The following is a 19,336-nucleotide window of genomic DNA, read 5'->3' on the forward strand; positions in this document are numbered from 1 at the left end:
GCCTGCAAACCACACAAGGGGGCCTAGTCAGGGGCGGATCTACGTGGCGAGGCGGGGGTGCCACGACACGCACTGATCTCGGAAAAAATGTTGTGTATACAGATATGTATAATAATGCAATATATATTACTTTTGCCACCCAGTAATTGAAATGCGAAATCGTTCAATTGGCGAAGTAGAATGTTTGCCACACATCTAATCTGAGTTCGAACCACACCAACCTCACTTTTTTTTATCTGCTTGTTTCTTCTTTTATTTTATTTTTTTAATCTGCTTGTTCCTTCTTCTTTTTTTCATTCATTAGGGTTTAAAGGACTAGATTTTTTCTTTTTCCATTCATTCTTATTTATTTACTATTCTTTATTGATTCAAATTGACCTTTTTTATAATTAATCTTTAGTTTTTTTTTCCACTTTCTCTTGCACTAATTATTAATCTCTCTATAGTGTAACGTGTTATTTTTATCAATTAATGAATTCTGAATTGTGAACTTCAAATAAAAATTATTAAGAATTTATTTAAATAGTAATCTTTTGAAAATATATAAATTTTAAAAATGATGAATATTATTATTAGAGTTTTTTTTCAATTTAAAGGTTATTTCGCTCTTCACCTACGTTCTTGCTAAATAAAATGATTAGGCTGGAGCTACAATTTTTATTCTTTCCCTATTATATATCTCCTATGACATATAAAGTCAATGGAATATGAATATATTATGTTAATACTATTATATGATTTATATACAAATTCAAATTTAATGTGAAAAATCTTTTTTTTTCCTTAAAGTTTCAGCGAATAAGACATCTAATTCCAAAAAGTAAATGAAAGTTGAATTGTTTAGTTATCTCTAATCACAAATAATCTAAAAGAAAATATTACTAACATGCATATTTGATTGATTTGTTTATTAAAAAAAAAAATCAATAACCAGAATTGTAACCCAAAATTAAAACAATCGATTATTTTATCTTAGATAAATGTTGTGACATCCCCGATCTGCAAATCATAGATCCGCTTCTGGACCTAACGCGACAGACTCAACTCAGAAGGCATTGAGGAAGAATTGATCTCGAGTCATCCATTTGAATAACCACCCTCCAAACCAATTGAGTCAGTCGAAGGACCTTTGTACTTTCTTTATGGGTAAGGTTTTAACATCCTCCTCTTAACCCCTCAGCGAGGGGCAGATGGAATATTACCAAAGATACATGAGATTGAACATATCCCCTTTACTTAGTATTGACGAATAATTAAACTATTTATTTTCATAAAATAAATATATTTTTACCATCTTACTCTTTATGAAAAATTTTAAAAATATATAATTCTATAATCTTTTCTTGATTTCGTAAAATTTCTTTATTTAAATAACATAATATCAAATTGAAAGAACTTCGTTAATGTCTTCTTGGTAAAGTGAGAATCACTTACTATTTGAAACCAAATAAAAAGTTTTTTTTAAAAAAAAACACACTTGTTTTGAAATGATGAAGTAATTGATTTGCTAACAACTGCCATATGGTTGTTTGATAAAATCTTTTTGCTATTTTGGTCCTCCAAATTATCTTATTCTTTCTTATTCTTTTTCTATGTTTTCAATTTGTTTATTTAGTCTCACGAGTCTACAATTTCTTTCATGTCTCCATTGATTTGACAATTTTTGCTTTGAAATACTATTCTTTCAAATTCATATATAACTTTTTGATATAAAAAAGGATCTTTTGGTATTTTTATTTTCATTTCAATCATTTTTTCCTCATCGGAACTTGGTCTCGTGTACGTTCCATCTTGAAGAAAACTTCACTCAAGGGATCTCATTCAACAAAGAAATAGAAAATCTAGCTAAACTATTAGCTATTTTGTTCAAACATCTAGAAATATATATAAAACTCAACATGATCAAACATGGTCCAAAGCATCCAAATATCTTTACACGTCACTTCTATGTTTCACGATACAACCACTTAGTTCTGATCATATCGACAACATTCTTAGCAACAGAGAAAATCTTTACTTTCTTCCATCCATTACTAATAACATATTTAAAAGTCTTCCTTATAGCAATCAATTTAGCAGTCACAATTTTTCCGACGTATTGCATTGTTTATGAATATAGTATTGCAGACTAATGATCATAGACCAATACAATTCAATCGTTCATTAATTTCATTATTTTCATTCTAAGTCTCAACTCTATTATTTAATTTAGGTGGTCCAAAATGTGGACCAAAGATAAGAATATAACTACACTTAATATGAATATGGGGGACCAATCTAGTGATGTACTAATTGGATACTACTTTCCAGTTTCCACCAATCTTTAAGTTTAAGTCTGGCCCAATTATAGCATCTGATTATGGCCTTAACCCAACCTAAACACAAAAGCCCATACATTTTGCTAACTACTCCTTGAGTCATTTTACACAGAGAAAATACTATGGTGATATTATTCAAAATCTGTTCCTGTCTTATATTGGGACAGTCTTTAATTTTTGCTCTTTAAATTTAGGGCAACTTTCACATATAATAAATAAAAAATTTATATTTGTATGCTATAGCAAAATTTGCATAATTGCGCTCCATAGCAAACATAGAAACTGTATAATTCGCTATACATATACAGTTGAAGCAAATTGTATAAAACGAAGTGTATAAAACAAGAAAGAGAAAGACACTTGGGCAGAGAACTGTATAAAAACGAAGTGTATAAAACGAATTGTATTATTAAAAGTGTATAGAACGATTATATACAATTTGAATTTGTATAAAATGAGAAAGAGAGAAAGACAAAAGAGACTTGACAAGGAATATACAATTGAATCGAATTGTAAAACGAGAAAGAGCGAAATTAGATAGAATTTGAAAATTTTATAAAACGAGAAAGAGAGAAAGGCAAAAGAAACTGGGCAGGGGAGTATTTTTATTGTATAATTATAAGTGAATAGGACGAAAATATATGTACTTGCATGTGTATATACAATTTTTTCTCACGCTTTATACAAACAGAAACACAATTTATACATTTCGCTTCTGTTTGTATAAGTGAGAAAGGCGAGAATGGAGAGCAAGATTTGGGAGAGTGGCGAGCGAGATCTGAAAGAGAGGAGAGAGGGGAACAAAAATATATGTACTTATACAATTTTCTCTGCTTTATGCAACTAGAAACAATTTTTATACACTTGTGTTTGTATAAAAAGTGAGAAAACGAGCGAGAAATTGGAGGAGAGTGGCGAGCGAGATATTTGGGAGAGAGACGCCTGACAAATTTTTACAAACGTTTGCTATGGAGCATAATTAAATCAAACCCTAACTAATCTATTTATTTTAGATTATTAATTTGCTATTATATATAATTTTCTCTTAAATTTATGATAGTTGGTCCATTTAATGAAAAATTAAAACCATTGTCTTGTCTGGCAAAAGTTTAGAGAACTTGTGTTTGTCAAAAACAAATTTACCTTATAAGAATGACGGTTGTCTTGCATATATTTTTTTTTTCAATATCAACGATATTTCGACCACGTTTTTGTTACTAAGCTTTTAACCATGTAAAGCAAAAAAATTATCCACTTTGTTAAAAAAAAAAAAAATTAAATTGAAATTGTATTTGATATTTTTTTTTTGAAGAATATTTAGAATTTCAATTTCTATATTCAGTCCAATACTATGAATATCATTTTCTATTACTAGAATAAATTGCCTTTATATTTATTTTTTATCTCTCAAATTTTTATATCTTGATAGAATATCTATTAGAGTACAAGTACTATAATCGGAAAAGACAATTAAGTCTTTTTTATTTTTGAAAATGATAATTATTTTAAATAAAATTGACAAGTAACTAGAAAAATGAGAACTGAAAATTTGGCATACATGTTTTACATGCACAAGGAACCATCTCATCTATGTTCTCCTAATCACGAAATTAGATATTTATTATTGTTGTCATTATCGATTTACATAATTAAACTTTGTAAAATATTTTTATATCATTAGTAAATAAAACTTGCTCAAATTAAAATATCTTGATGTACTAGAAAGGGTGTCCCATTAATAACTTCAAATTCACCAATACTGTAGACACAAATTTGGTTAAAAGTACCTTTCTATGTTCACTCAAATTCCATAATAGTAGTAGCAAAATTGAGCTAAAATATAATGAAAATTATTGCCTTCAATTTAATGAAAGTTGTTAGGTTTATTTACTGCTCTTTTAGTGCCCCCTACTTATCATTTTATTCATTGTAGAGTGCACACGTTGACACCCATCAACTATTAATAAAGGCTATATTCAACCAACCCTAGTACAAAAAATTGAACCCCAAACTACATGTGGGATGATTACGAAATGAAGTTGCTCAGAGCGGAGTCAGAATTTTTAATAAGGAGGTTCAAAATTTGTAGAAATAAACACACGAAATAGTCGAAGGGGGTTCGACATCTACTATATATACATAAAATATTATTTTAACCATGTATAAATAGTATAATTTTCCGTCGAAGGGGGTTAGGTCGTTCGGATGAACCTTTAACCAAGGTGGCTCCTCCCCTAGCTCGGATGATAAGTATTCTTACTTCCAGATTAAAAGTTGTAAATTTGAGTCATCAAAAGAGCAAAAAGAATGAAAGCTCAAAGGAAGGGCTTAAAAATAAAATTAAAAAAGACAAATATATTTTATTTTGATAGTAATCTAAAATTAAATTAAATTAAAAAAGACAAAAATATATTTATTTTGATTGTGATCTAAAATAGGAGTTAAAATAGTCCCTAGAATGTTATCTAATTTTTCTGAATATTTTAAGCTTGACAAAATGAGCACTTTTATAGTTCTTTAAATTTGTCAAAAATAAACACAATATTAAACACCAAAAAATTAGTCAAAATCATAGAAAAAACAACACAAAAAAATTATACCAAATACAAAAAAATAAAATAGTAAGTAATTAAAATAGTACCTCATAGAAAAAACAACACAAAAATTATACCAAATACTAAAAAATAAAATAATAAGTAATTAAATAGTACCTCAGTAACTTGCACTGGATTCTTAAAATAGACCTAAAATAAAATAAATAATAATTTCAAATGTGAGTTTTAATTTAATATTTTCTCTTTTCATAGTATTGATTAAATTTTAGTAAATATCTAAAAAAGATTAAAATTGCTTACTTTTAAGATACTTGAAAGATTGGAACTTAATTTTTAGGTGAGACTAAGGCATATTCGGCAAATTAGATATATTTTATAAAAAATTTTGTATTGACATAATTGATTCGAAAAACATTTTTAAACAAAAAATTTTGAAAAGTACTTCTAACTATGTTTTTTCAAATAAAAAAAAAAAGAAACTACTTTACTCCACTTCTCAAAAATAATTTATTTAAAACACTTATTTTTCTTAAAATTTAACACACTTTTAACTTTTTTCTAAAAAAAAACTTTACAAAAAAAAACATATGTGTTTTTAACCTCGAAAAAACTTGATCAAACCAATTATTTAATCATTTTAGTTCCTTCAACATGAATATTTATTTATCATTATAAAAATTTAAATTTTTACTTATAATAATATAATACATTGAGAAGTTCATTAATCATTCGGTGCTGACAAATAAAGACTATTGACTATTGTAGTTGGTGTAATATTATAAAACATGATAAGACCCTGCTTGAACTACTTATTATCAATCCTTCAATATTCAATGGCAAAATATATATTATAAAAATTGAAAATGAAAAAATGACTGATAAATGTCATTATTTTTGGGTCGATTTTGAAATAAATGCCCACCCAACCAACACCTACCAATAGTACTCATTTAATGAGCTCACAAAACTAAAAGAAAAATTGGCTTCATGGGAATATGCCAATATCTTCTTCTATAGTATTTATTTATTTATCCTTTGGGATTGAAGTCCATTTGAGATATTTACTACTAGCTACTGCGCGATGTAAAATTTAAATTTTAATAAATCGAAAATAATATTTTTACTTTTTTTATTTTTTCTCATAACATTATCTATTTCAAACTAAGGTTTCATTACATTTAATTTTTGTAATATTCATAAACCAAACCTATCCATTTTTTTTTTGAAAAGTAATGTGTTTGGACAAATAGTCTATAATGGAAAAATATTATAGGAGATTAATGTTTAAATGTCAGTACAAATTAAAAAAATACTACTATTACTTTGGATAATTTTTCTTATTTGTCTAAATTTTAGCAGAAAAATTGATCGGACATGTGTAGGTTCACACAAAATATACTCTGATCACAAATTATCCGTGTTTTTTTTCCTTGTGAGGTTCAAAGTTATGTAATTGAATCGAACAATTTAAAATGTATTCCTTCTTCTATATACTGACATGAAAATTTTATAATTTATGGTATTATTAAGTTTTATTTAGTCCAATTTAATTTTAGTAATTAATCAAATTAAACTCTCAAAAAAAAAAATTATACACTTATTTCGCAATGGTAAGAGTATCAAGAGGAACAAATACTCACACTCTTTCATTTTACTGACCTCAATATAAAAATGCAGGATTATTTTATGGCATAATACATAAATATGTCCCTTAACTTGGCTTTGAATTACATTTATGTCCTTCAACTTTGGGTGTGCACAAGTAGACACTTAAAATTGTATAAACTTGAACAAATAGACATAAATGTCCTACATGTTATTTTTTGTCCTACGTGGTGTCCTACATGCATTGTGTCATGTAAGACTCATGTGCTTATTTATTTAAAAGTTGGATAGTTAAAGTGTTTGTTTGTGCACTACGAAAGTTGGAGGTCAAAGTTAAAATTTGAAGCTAAATTTAGGATCCAATATATGTATTATGCCTTATTTTATTATGTGTTTGGTTGGAGTTATTAGGTCGTCCTAATAGTAGTACTCCCAATTTTCATCATTTATATATGGTAGTGTTGAGATAATTTACACCAAAATAACTTATTCTGAAATTAACTTATTTCCGACCAAACGCCCCGAATATTGAACTAATGAAATACACATGATTAAAATAATCGACATCCATCAATATTTGGTCTTGCGCTTAATGAAGTTGGATGGGTCGATAGTTGTTACGAATGAGCATGTGAATTCAGTGATTATACAATTCAAATTCAGTCAAATACATAACTATTTCATTTTTTTTCCTTCTACCCATTTCACTCATACATACAATATTCATTTCTTTGCCACATTCTGCAAAGAAATAGTTATTTCCTCATCTTTGTCCATACCTAGCCGATTTATACATGCACCCCTTTTAGTAGAATCTTTCAAAAAAAAACAACATCCATGCTTATGCATTGAGTTTTCCCTTTTAATTACTCTGTTTTCAGATTGGAGAAAAGTCCAAAATATTTAATCTATTTTAGTTGTTTTGTCCAAAATAGAAGTGATCTAATCTAAGGTTAGAAATGAGGAATTCGTCATCGTCTACTACTTCAGCAAATGATGTGATGATGGAAATTGAAGCGAATAAACCACAAGGTAATGGTATCGTTGTTGGTGGATTGAGTCCGTTGAGTGAAACATTATGGAAGGAGAAAAGAAATACAGAGTTTATTGGTGATGTTTCTGCTAGATTGGCTTGGAAAGATCTAACAGTAATGGTTACTCTTAATAATGGTGAAACACAGAATGTTCTAGAAGGACTTACTGGTTATGCTGAACCTGGAACTTTTACTGCTTTAATGGGTCCTTCTGGTTCTGGAAAATCTACTCTTCTCGATGCGCTCTCGGGTCGTCTTGCTTCTAACGCTTTTCTATCCGGCAGAGTTTTGCTTAATGGACGTAAAGCTAATCTCTCTTTTGGAACTGCGGTAAGTAGGAAAACAGATCTTACTCTGTTTTTTGCTTTTTTTCGTAGAGGTGCTGAAACTTTTTTTTTTTTAAAGGCGTATGTGACGCAAGATGATACGTTGATTGGGACATTGACAGTTAGAGAGACGATATCGTATTCTGCTAGATTACGCCTTCCTGATCGGATGCCATGGTTGGAGAAACGGACGTTGATTGAGAGTACTATTATTGAAATGGGACTTCAGGATTGTGCTGATACAGTTATTGGAAACTGGCATTTACGCGGTATAAGTGGAGGAGAAAAAAGGAGAGTTAGTATCGCGCTTGAGATTCTTATGAGGCCTAGATTGCTCTTCCTTGATGAGCCAACTAGTGGTCTTGACAGGTACTTGCTTTGAGATCTATGGCAGATTGTTACTCAACTACTCGTTATTATCTCAAAAACTCATATTTCTTGTTTATTCCAAATTACTTGGAAGTCTGTTAGTTGAGTGAGCATCTGAGAAATCAACTCCAGAAACGAATATATCGATTTATTTTTTTGGATTTAACTTATATAAACTTACCTGTGTTTACGGGTAGTTTGTGTTGTTTTATAGGTTACTAATCTAACTTTCTTTTTTCATAGTGCTTCGGCGTTCTTTGTTACACAGACACTGCGTGGTCTGTCGAGAGATGGAAGGACTGTGATAGCTTCAATTCATCAGCCGAGTAGTGAAGTATTTGAGTTGTTTGACAGATTATATTTGCTTTCTGGAGGCAAAACAGTTTACTTTGGTCAAGCTTCTGAAGCATATGAGGCAAGATTCACTCTTCCCAGCTCTACTTCCCTTTTTTTCCTTCGGGAACATCTGATAAAATTGGAACAATACGGAGAAGATCTGATTCTGTGCTAGAATGAGACCAAACAAATTGAGAAATAGACTCGTGCTACTTTTGTTATTGCTTTTGATAATCATCTAAATTCTTAGAAAACTCTGTGTTTGCAGTTCTTTGCACAAGCTGGATTTCCTTGTCCTGCTCTAAGAAATCCATCAGATCATTTCCTACGATGTATCAATTCTGATTTCGACAAAGTTAAGGCAACTCTAAAGGGGTCGATGAAGCTACGGGTAATTCAAGTTTCTTTCCTATGATCATCTTGTTCCCCTTGAAAAATTATCAAATCTTTGTTACCTCAGGTTAATGTTTTAGAAAATATGTGGTTTTTTTAAAATTGCTGGTGTTGATCTGTTTCTCAGAAGGGAACAATTGAAGTATGTGTACCATAAGCTTTTGTTTCAGATAATACTGCAATATAATAATCAAATATATACAGCCTGTCTTATCTCTTCTTTAGCCAAACTAAACTACTTTTAAGCAATATTAGCATCGTTTTCTTCATTTAAATTTGTGTTTTCTGATTCCTAATCAGTTTGAGTCCAATGAGGATCCTCTTGACAAAACGACGACAGCTGAAGCTATACGCATCTTAGTAGACTATTATCGTCGTTCTCAGTACAGCTACTCAGCTAATGAAAGGGTTGAAGAAATGTCGAAAGTTGTAAGTTTCAATGTTTCAATACTATGTCATCCATCTAACCATGTTTTATTATCAGATATGATTTATTGATTATGTTTTTTTTTTGGTGTATAACAGAAAGGAACAGTGCTAGATTCTGGAGGAAGTCAGGCTAGTTTCTTTATGCAGGCCTACACCTTAACGAAACGTTCCTTTGTTAACATGTCAAGAGACTTTGGTTATTACTGGTTGAGGCTTGTTATCTACTTGGTGGTCACTATCTGCATTGGAACTATCTATCTTAACGTGGGAACCGGTTATAGTTCCATCCTGGTAACATCCTAATTCCATTGAATCAGAATGTGATTAAGCGTTTTACCTTCTATATACTGACAGTGTAAAAGATCTTTTATACGATTAGATCAGCTAAAAGATAACTAGAGACAGGTTAATACAACCACAGAGTTGAAAGATTTTAACTTTTTCCTTTGTAACAAATGAGAAGAAATCAACCTTATTTCCGATATGTTTTCAACTGTTATGAAACAGGCAAGAGGAGCATGTGCATCATTCGTCTTTGGATTTGTGACATTCATGTCAATTGGAGGATTCCCTTCTTTCGTCGAAGATATGAAGGTTTGCATCTTGTGTCATAATCTCGAAAAAAACTAACCAATTTTTTTGGCAACACAAAATGACAACTTGAGCTTTTTTTCTCTTTGAGAACAGGTTTTTCAAAGAGAGAGGATGAATGGACACTATGGTGTTTTTGCATTTGTCGTGAGCAATACCTTATCCGCGATGCCATTTCTGATACTGATCACCTTTCTTTCTGGCACTGTATGCTATTTCATGGTCCGGTTACACCCGGGCTTCACACACTATTTATTCTTTGTGATATGCCTCTACGCCAGTGTCACTGTTGTCGAAAGCTTGATGATGGTCATAGCTAGTGTTGTCCCTAATTTTCTCATGGGTATAATTATTGGTGCTGGAATCCAGGTAATAAACTTTCATCATCTCCCCATTCAATTCGTCCAAAATTACAACGAATTTTCAACAGTCTTAATTAACTTTTTGTTCTGTTTTCATTTTGATACTAGGGAATATTTATGTTAGTCTCTGGATACTTTAGACTCCCCAACGACATCCCAAAGCCTTTCTGGCGTTACCCTATGTCTTACCTCAGTTTCCATTTCTGGGCACTACAGGTAAGACTCGTTTAAGTTCTATACACTGACAGTATCACAAACACGTCTTATTTGTAACTAGTTTAATATTTCTTGTATATGGTACAGGGGCAATATCAAAATGATTTGATGGGATTGGAGTTTGATAACTCGAGTCCTGATCTCCCCAAAATCCCGGGTGAATTCATACTAGAGCAGATATTCCAAATTGATCTGAACAGATCAAAATGGATAGACGTGAGTGTGATCTTCGTGATGATAATCACCTATCGGATTATCTTCTTTATCATGATCAAGATCAACGAAGATGTAACACCGTGGATCAGAGGTTACATTGCTAGAAGAAAAATGCAGCAGAAGAATGGAAATCAAAAACAGACAATTTCTCCATACGGTCTTTCTCAATCACCCTCTCTCAGGGCCTATGTTGGAAACAATGGACCAAATAGCAATAGGTAAATCGGAGGCATAACAAATGTTAATTAATAATATCAAAAGGACAAAAAAGAAGAAATATGCATGGAGGCTTAATATTTGTTAAAACCTCTTATGACAAGTGGTTAATTGCAAGATATTTGTATTAAAATTATATACGAGATGATGGTAGTTAATTTTTTTTTTTTTTGCCACATTTAACCATTCTTCAGCTTCATGTAATGTTGCTCGTATGAATTATCAGCTACAAATGTTGTTGTTTTTCTTCTTTTGGTTATGCAGAGAGATTTCTTCATTTTACTATCATTTTATGTTGCTTTCAAGTTCTATATGTAGGGGCAATGTTGGTGTATGATATGGTAGATATCGAATTATTATATTGAAATTAAAATTTTTGATTTTGTGCGAGAGAAATAATTTTCTCTGTATTTAGTTGTATGAGGGAGAATATATAATTTATTAAACGAATGCATTTAATATATCATAATTGTATTCATTAAAATTGTAAGATTGAAGATGTGTGAGTACAAGTTAAATTAAAACAAATGATACAAGTTGGTAACAACTAACAATCAATACACGTGATCCACCCAGAAAGCTGATACAACCTATTAGTGAACTAATACAACAACTAAACTAGAATAGTAGTTACTAATGACAAATAAACAGACTTAATTGAAATTAATATCTTAAAAGGTCATTGAATTATAAGAATTTATTTTTTAAAAAGTCATTGAATTTTATTTTACATCAATAAATCACCCGATCTAAGGTTTTTATGTTTAAAAATCACTCAACTACATCACAAAAGACTATAAACATTTGTGTCATATAAATAATTGTTATTCTCACATTGTTATTGATATCATTAACTTTTATATTATCAAATTCCTATTTCTCTCTCAATTTATTTCATGGATTCTCAACATAAGAAGAGTAATCGCTAACATAAGAAATGGATGAACTAAAGTCGTATGGGTTCATAAAGACTCTGTGGTTAAAAAGCAAAAAAGATATATCAAAGTTGTTCTGATAATTCAATAATTTTATTATTTTAATTCGAAGTTTTTAGTTGTATCAACTTTTCATGTTTTTGATGTTTTCAGAGTTTGCCTGATTATGTTTATATGTAACTTAAGTGAATCCTAAACCAATTTGAAGAGTTCAGAGTTAAACTAAGAATCAAGTAGGAGTATACTAAATACTATGAAGTTTTAAAAAGATATTAAAACTAGTTATATGTATTATGTAGAATGCAAAGATATTATAATTAGTAATTGGTGTGTATCAAAAGTGTCAAATCTTTTCTCTTTGTTTAATCAAAAGCAAATAATTCTTTTAAATGGGTAAACAAAAAAATGTTTATTTTGTTTAATTCTTTTATAGTTTTTTTTTAAATATAATTTACCTAAATCTCATAGTGTTAAGAGATAATTATATTATTTTTCTGTTCTTTTTTAAATTACAGAAATCCCTTAAAATTATGAATTTCGGATACATCATTGACTTACAGCGTCATTAGCAGGCATCTAGATACATGTGAGGGATGTATCAGAGAGAGAATGGATGTATCAGAGAAGGGATAGGACATCTAGATACATTACTAGACTTTCAGATACATCAACCGACATCAGATTACATATGTGAGGGATGCATTGAGAGAGGAGTGATGTATCAGAAAGGGGAGGTGTGTATTAAGGGGATATGGATAAATCACCGAGAGGAAGAGTGATGCATCCAAGGGGGATTTTTTTTTATTAAAAAAGTATGAAGTTTTAAAGATTATGGTAAAATAAAATGTGTATTTAGGTAATTTTTTCTATTTTTTATGGTTTTTTCTTTCTTTTTTCTCACCAATAAAATTAATTAAGAAAAATTTATGAAACATTTAATATTGTTAGTTTTAAAAATTATTTTGAATACATTTCAAAATAAAAAAACTCATGACTTCTTTTTAAATAATTTTTAAAAAAATATTTCTTTTTCAGAAAATGTATAGTACCAAGCGCAAATTGTAATTTATTCATACTTTTTTGTTCATTTTTTTCAATAAAAAAATATGATGTCAAATTATTTATTTATTGTTTTTCATTTTAAAGGTGCGACTCCTTTCAAAAATTATGTGTACGCCCCTGCCTCTATAAATATATTTACAATATTTAAACTATTATTATTAACTAGTTGCCGCTGAAAATTATTTTTGTTATAATATATATCAGGGGTGAAGCTACACCTTAGCATGAGCGGTCATATAAACAATCTTCATTGAATTTTTTTTTTACGAATATATATATTAAATATCAATAGTTTAAGTATATATAAATTGTTAGAACAATCTTAACTAACTAAAAGAAAGATAGTTCACAAGTTAAGGTTATTTAAAGTTGCTGCAAGGTCTTGGGTTCAGGCCCAAACAAATATGTTTTGTTTAGTTTCATTATTTAAGAGAAAAAAGTCCCCTTCAGGGCTTGGGTTCAAGTCCGGACTATTTCTTTTTAGATTTGCTTTTTAAAGAACAAAGGTGAAATTTCAATCTTTAAAATCTCACTAATATTGTTTATTTTTTTAACTTTTTCTAAAGTATGAACATTCTTGAAGAAAATTCTAATTTTGTCACTGGTATATATTCGAGGGACGTAAACTTCTTTTATTTGATTCAATATGTTCTATACATAATGCTTAGTTTTAACTTATTTTATTACTTATGTAGAATCCTTGATTAGCTATCTTAATGATATCGTGAAAATGAAAAGTACAAAAAGAAAAGTCTTAGATCATTTGTCCATCTCCAATCCACCTCTATTTTACTTTTCATTCTCTATATTTGGAGAGTAAAATAGAAAAAATGACACTCCAATCCACCTCCAAATCACTATTTATTCTTCAAATTTAGAGAGTTGAATAGTAGTTCTCCAAATTTGGAGAATTACTATTCACTCTTTATTTCACTTTTTATAATATTTTATTATTATTTTCATTACTTTCTAATTAACATATTATTATACATATAATTTCATTAATTAAATTTCCAATATTCATAAATCTTTTAAAATGTAATATAATATTTTTAAAAATATATTGTTTAATATATACTACTTTAATTTTAAATTAATAGTTTTTTTTATTTTTTCTAATTTTCATCAATAATAAAATTATATTTTATCATTAATTTTCATTAAAGAATACACTAAATTAAAATGGTAAGATGAAAATTTTAGTTTAAATATAAGATAACAATACAATACATAAGATAATAATTTAAACACAAGATAAAATACAATACATAACATAATAATTAATTCACGATAAAACAAGAATCGTGTCGAAAAGATGTTGAACGTGCATTCGGAGTTCTGCAACTATTGCAGGACCATCATGTTTTTGGAGAAAGGAAGGGCTACATGACATAATGACTAAATGTATTATACTACGCGACGTGATAATTGAGGATGAACGTGATTTTAATGCACCAATTCAAGATGTCGTAGAGGTCAACTCCAACGACAGAAATGGTGGTCGATGAAAATTTCCGATTTGAACAATTTTTAGCGAGACATAAAAATAAGGCATAATACATATATTGGACCCTATACTTGGCTTCAAATTCTAACTTTGACCTCCAACTTTCATAATGCACAAATAGGCACTTTAACTATCCAACTTTTAAATAAATAAACACATGAGTCCTACATGGCACGATACACGTAGGACACCACGTAGGACAAAAAATGGCATATAGGATGACATGTAGGACATGTGTGCATTTGTTCAACTTTATACAAGTTTAAGTGTCTATTTGTGCATACTCAAAGTTGAAGGGCATAAATGTGATCCGAAACCAAGTTAAAGGACCTAAAAATAATTAAGAACAAAGGTGCTCATTTTGAATTTCGTAATGCATTAATAGAATTTATGTGAGCAATGTAATAATTTTGAAAATATAGAATTGGATTGAAATTAATTGTCTGAAAAATAAAAAACTATATATTTGGAGAGTAAAATATAGTGTGGGATTAGAGAGTAAAAACGGGTGAGATTGGGGAGTAAATGATTAAAAGAAATTGTTCAGGGTGGTAAATGGTAATAATATGAAAAAATAAATTTAGGAGGAAATATGAATTCCTTATGGTTTAAGCATGTAACTGACAACTTCATCATAATTTAGGAGGATTTAAATGCCTTATTACTTTTCAAATGTTTTCCATATTTTTTAAAGGGAAATTTTTTTCTTTTTTTAAATGAAATCTCTATAATATGAGATTCACTAAATAAGTTTGAGTTGAGTGTTGACCAAGCAAATATGGAGAGTTAATTATATAGTACAAAATATTATTAAGTGAATGGTAAAATAGTCATGAGATTTACTAACTAAAGTTGAACATCTTGGTTGATTTTGTTTCTAAGTTGACCAAGATATAGTCCAAAGTAATATAAAGTAAATGCTAAAAGAATTTAGAATTAATAGAGCCAAAACAATTTAATGTAATTTTCTCTTAAGTTTTGAACATATTAAACCTCTGAGTACTATATATAGACCTCTCTATATGTCATGATACTTGCTAAGTAAAGAGGAACAGAAATACCATTTGATAAAAAAAGAAAAAAGAAGAATGGCTCCAACTTTGAATGGTGAGGTAGACATAGTGATACCAACCATAAGAAGCTTGAACTTCTTGGAGAATTGGAGGCCATTCTTTGAGCCATATCATTTGATCATCATTCAAGATGGTGATCCCACCAAGGAAATCAAGGTCCCTGAGGGCTTCGATTACGAGCTCTATAATCGCAATGATATCAACAGGATTCTTGGTCCTAAGGCCAATTGCATCTCCTTCAAGGATGGTGCTTGTCGTTGCTTCGGGTTCTTGGTTTCTAAGAAGAAGTTTATCTATACTATTGATGATGATTGCTTTGTAAGTACTTGTTGTTGGTTTTGTGTAGATAAGATTTAATGTGTGTTGTACTTTATTTGTGAAAGATTTGATTTTTTTTTTAATTTTGTTTGTGTGTGTGTGTGTGATGAAGGTGGCTAAGGATCCAAGTGGGAAAGAAATTGATGCATTGGCTAAGCATCTTGAAAATCTGACAAAACCATCCACACCCTACTACTTCAACACTCTGTATGATCCATACAGAGAAGGTGCTGATTTCGTTCGAGGGTATCCGTTTAGCTTGAGGGCTGGTGTACCAACTGCTGTCTCTCATGGACTCTGGCTTAACATCCCTGATTACGATGCCCCCACTCAGCTCGTCAAGCCTCTGGATCGTAACACCAGGTTAGTTCATTGTAGCGTATAATCTATGTGGTAAAAACATTCGATACATACTTTTTTTACTCAATAATGATAACTTTCTAGTGTTGGTTCAAACAGGTATGTGGATGCTGTGTTGACAATCCCCAAAGGGACTCTGTATCCCATGTGTGCTATGAACCTTGCGTTTAACAGAGAACTTATCGGTGCTGCTATGTACTTTGGGATTATGGGTGATGGACAGCCTCTTGGCAGATATGATGATATGTGGGCTGGCTGGTGTACCAAAGTATGATTGATAATCTGTTTCTTGATTTTGTTGAAATGTGTTGAGACAGTCATCCATTTTTGTTTGAAATGCAGGTGGTGTGTGATCATTTGGGCTATGGTGTGAAGACAGGGCTGCCATATTTATGGCACAGCAAGGCTAGCAATCCGTTCGTGAACCTGAAGAAGGAATACAACGGGCTGTTCTGGCAAGAAGAGATGATTCCCTTCTTTCAATCTGTGATCTTACCTAAGAAATGCACCAATGCTCAAGAATGCTATCTCGAGCTCGCTAAGCAGGCCAAGGAAAAGCTTGGTCCAGTTGATCCATATTTCAACAACCTTGCTGATGCTATGGTCACCTGGATTGAGGCCTGGGAAGAATTCAACGCACCAGCAAATGTCAAGAACGGGTCTGCTTAGTCGCCTAGTTCATTTCGTTTCATGATGAATCAATCTTGAAACGATATTTCTATTGTTTTCATTAAGTTCTGTTTTTATCATTTTCTAGCTAGTGACTCAGTGTACTAGAATATTGAGTTACCCTTGTCTGCAGCAACATATTAATTGTTGCAATATATATGCTTGCTTCTTCTGCTTGCATAAGAAATAAAACATCGCATTTCCTTTTTTTTTATCTCCTGGAATTGATATAGTATCATTATTTCATACTAACAAATTCAAATATCACAAAAACACACAAGATCCCAATTACAAATTCTGCAAGTTTAACAAGATAGACTCATCATTCATCGTATTCATAACAAGAAAATTGATAACCAACCACAATCACAAAAGCTCAAGTTGGGACTAGAACAACTTCTTCTACTTGCTTTCCAATTCCTATCATCAAGCAAATGCCTCGTGTGAACACCGATACAATGATTGCAAAAATAATCACAACAAGTAACCATAAACAAGTCCTACAACGCCTCTCCTTCCGTTCCAGCAGATTTACTGGTGCTCTGTGATTGCCTTCAATCATCCTAATTTCGCGTTCTTTTGATACTTTTTCAGTCGAAAAAGAAGAAATTGATGAACCAGATATCAAAGAATCACCACCAACATTCTCATTGTCATCCATTTTTTCATGTAAAACAATACAATCACTTTCTTGTGAAGTAGAAGTATCAGTCGTAATTGAACTTTTCTCATCACTAATTTCTCCGAAAAGGCGTCTACCTTTAAGTTTACCACTGGCTATTGCAGTTCTTCTGTCACATATTATTTCTTCAACAAACAAATCATTCTTCTTCTTTACTACTCTCCAATTAACCCCTTCTTCTCCGAACGGAGATTCGTTGTTTTGTAGTGATGACATTAAACTTCTTGGTGATTTTTCAAGAAGTTTAAAAAAGTCTAATGTAGTAATAGTAGTACTGCAAGAGTCTGATTTATCAGAAATTTGAGGAAAATTTAGTGATTTATTGGATCTCTTAAAATTGTCCCAATCTTTTTCAAGATTGATTAACTGTTGATAAAGTGCTCTGTTTGATCTTTTCATTATATGATGATTTTTGCTTTTTTTTTTTCAGTATTGAGACAATTTTTTGCTTTTGGATTGTGGGGTTTCTATAGTTTTATTTTTGAAAAAAGTTGAAAAAGTTTAGTTTTTTTCTTCAAGAAAGAAGGATTATCTGTGGTAAACTGTATGAGATTAAATCGGGATTTTTAAAATTAATCATCTCTTCTTATGGTTTTTTGAAATTTGATTTTGTGATAAGTTTTAGCGGTCTTATTTGAACTAATAATACCCTTTGGTAATTTTCTAACCCAAAACGAATAGATAAGTGCACTTTTGATACGTGTGGCTCGGACTTTTTAAAAATATGATGAGGTAATGTTATTTACGTGAATTTAATAAATTCAACAATTTTTGTTCAGATTATAAATATATATTAAAAATCTACGAAGTATCTAAAATTATTTGTTTGTGAATCCAATTAATATTCTTTATCAACTTGAGGTCTTAATTTGAAACTTATAAACACTAAATGTGTGTTAGATTCTTCAAAAGTAATAGTTCATTTTCGAAGAATATGACTTGTATACTGCAATAATTTTTAAAAGTCTGAACAGAGCGTTTTTAAATTGTGTCACTTGAGTTAAACATGATTTCACTATAAGTTGAAGCATGCAAACGTTGTTTGAATAAATTTTCGTCTTGTATCTTTTTCAATTACTCTTATTTTTTAGTCGAACAACATAAGTTGATTCAAAATCTAAAATTTATGAGTTTGAATTTAGAAAATTTATAACAGTTCATTTGATTCCTAAGTACGAAATCAACTATGTCTATATATTTACTAAGTTTTTACTTAAATAACGAAATTAATTATGTCTACATATTTACTAAGTTTTTAATACATAAATAAAGTTTAAATTGGAGCCGGGGCTTTTCCTAAATTGAGGGAGTAATAATCAATACTTTGTCCATCTAACAACACTTATCATTATCAGTTATTAACTTGGTACGCCCCTTAAAAAACAATAAATAATAGGGTAATATTATTATATTAATTTTTAATTTTATTAAATTTAATTTTTAAAAAAATATGTTAGATGATAAATAATACTATTTAATAGTAAGAATAAAATAGATATAAAAAGATAAATCATCTCTTGATTTTTAAAATTGAATAAATATTATTAGATAAATAATTTTAATTTAATGAAAAACTATTGTTGAATGGAGGGAGTAAAATGTAATGATCAATAGTTGAGTACCAAAAAAGCAAATCTCTATTTATTGCTTGTGTTCTGAAAATGAAAATTTTTAAGGTGGTATCTTAAGATACTTTCTCCGTTGATTTATGTGTTACTAAGGTCTCATTGTTTCTATCAAGACATATGCATTTGAATATATATC

At 30.0% G+C, this 19,336-nt stretch overlaps 2 protein-coding genes and 1 pseudogene across 3 annotated transcripts; all 3 read left to right on the plus strand.

Moving 5' to 3' along the window:
* Positions 1–7,437: 7,437 nt before the first annotated feature.
* LOC107014804 (ABC transporter G family member 11-like) lies at positions 7,438–11,254 on the plus strand. Its single transcript, XM_015214898.2, has 10 exons — positions 7,438–7,842; positions 7,918–8,207; positions 8,451–8,622; positions 8,812–8,934; positions 9,237–9,365; positions 9,462–9,656; positions 9,873–9,959; positions 10,053–10,325; positions 10,427–10,534; positions 10,622–11,254. Exons 1-10 carry the CDS (start codon positions 7,438–7,440, stop codon positions 10,970–10,972), a joined length of 2,133 nt encoding a protein of 710 aa, XP_015070384.1. The 3' UTR covers positions 10,973–11,254.
* LOC114076616 lies at positions 8,658–8,754 on the plus strand (annotated as a pseudogene).
* Positions 11,255–15,495: 4,241 nt separating the features above from the next.
* Positions 15,496–17,104, plus strand: LOC107013821 (probable UDP-arabinopyranose mutase 1). 2 transcript variants are annotated; one of them, XM_015213694.2, is made up of 4 exons: positions 15,496–15,861; positions 15,974–16,224; positions 16,306–16,489; positions 16,564–17,104. In XM_015213694.2, the coding sequence occupies exons 1-4, from the start codon at positions 15,559–15,561 to the stop codon at positions 16,888–16,890; spliced, it is 1,065 nt and encodes a 354-aa protein (XP_015069180.1). In that variant the 5' UTR covers positions 15,496–15,558; the 3' UTR covers positions 16,891–17,104. The 2 variants fall into 2 exon arrangements, with proteins under 2 accessions (XP_015069180.1, XP_015069181.1); XM_015213695.2 differs by having other exon boundaries at positions 15,497–15,861; positions 16,321–16,489.
* The last annotated feature ends 2,232 nt before the right edge of the window (positions 17,105–19,336 follow it).

This window comes from Solanum pennellii, chromosome 3 (genome assembly GCF_001406875.1).
Source record: "Solanum pennellii chromosome 3, SPENNV200".
Classification (NCBI taxonomy): Eukaryota; Viridiplantae; Streptophyta; class Magnoliopsida; order Solanales; family Solanaceae; genus Solanum; species Solanum pennellii.

Excerpts from the sequence above, each read along its gene's own strand:
- LOC107013821 (XM_015213694.2), top strand. The coding sequence starts at position 15,559 with ATGGCTCCAACTTTGAATGGTGAGGTAGACATAGTGATACCAACCATA. Across the intron at positions 16,225-16,305 it reads CCTCTGGATCGTAACACCAG|TGTTGGTTCAAACAGGTATG; the intron begins GTTAGTTCATTG and ends ATAACTTTCTAG. Across the intron at positions 16,490-16,563 it reads GGGCTGGCTGGTGTACCAAA|GTGGTGTGTGATCATTTGGG; the intron begins GTATGATTGATA and ends TTTGAAATGCAG.
- LOC107014804 (XM_015214898.2), top strand. The coding sequence starts at position 7,438 with ATGAGGAATTCGTCATCGTCTACTACTTCAGCAAATGATGTGATGATG. Across the intron at positions 8,623-8,811 it reads AAGCTTCTGAAGCATATGAG|TTCTTTGCACAAGCTGGATT; the intron begins GCAAGATTCACT and ends CTGTGTTTGCAG. Across the intron at positions 10,326-10,426 it reads TTATTGGTGCTGGAATCCAG|GGAATATTTATGTTAGTCTC; the intron begins GTAATAAACTTT and ends TTTTGATACTAG.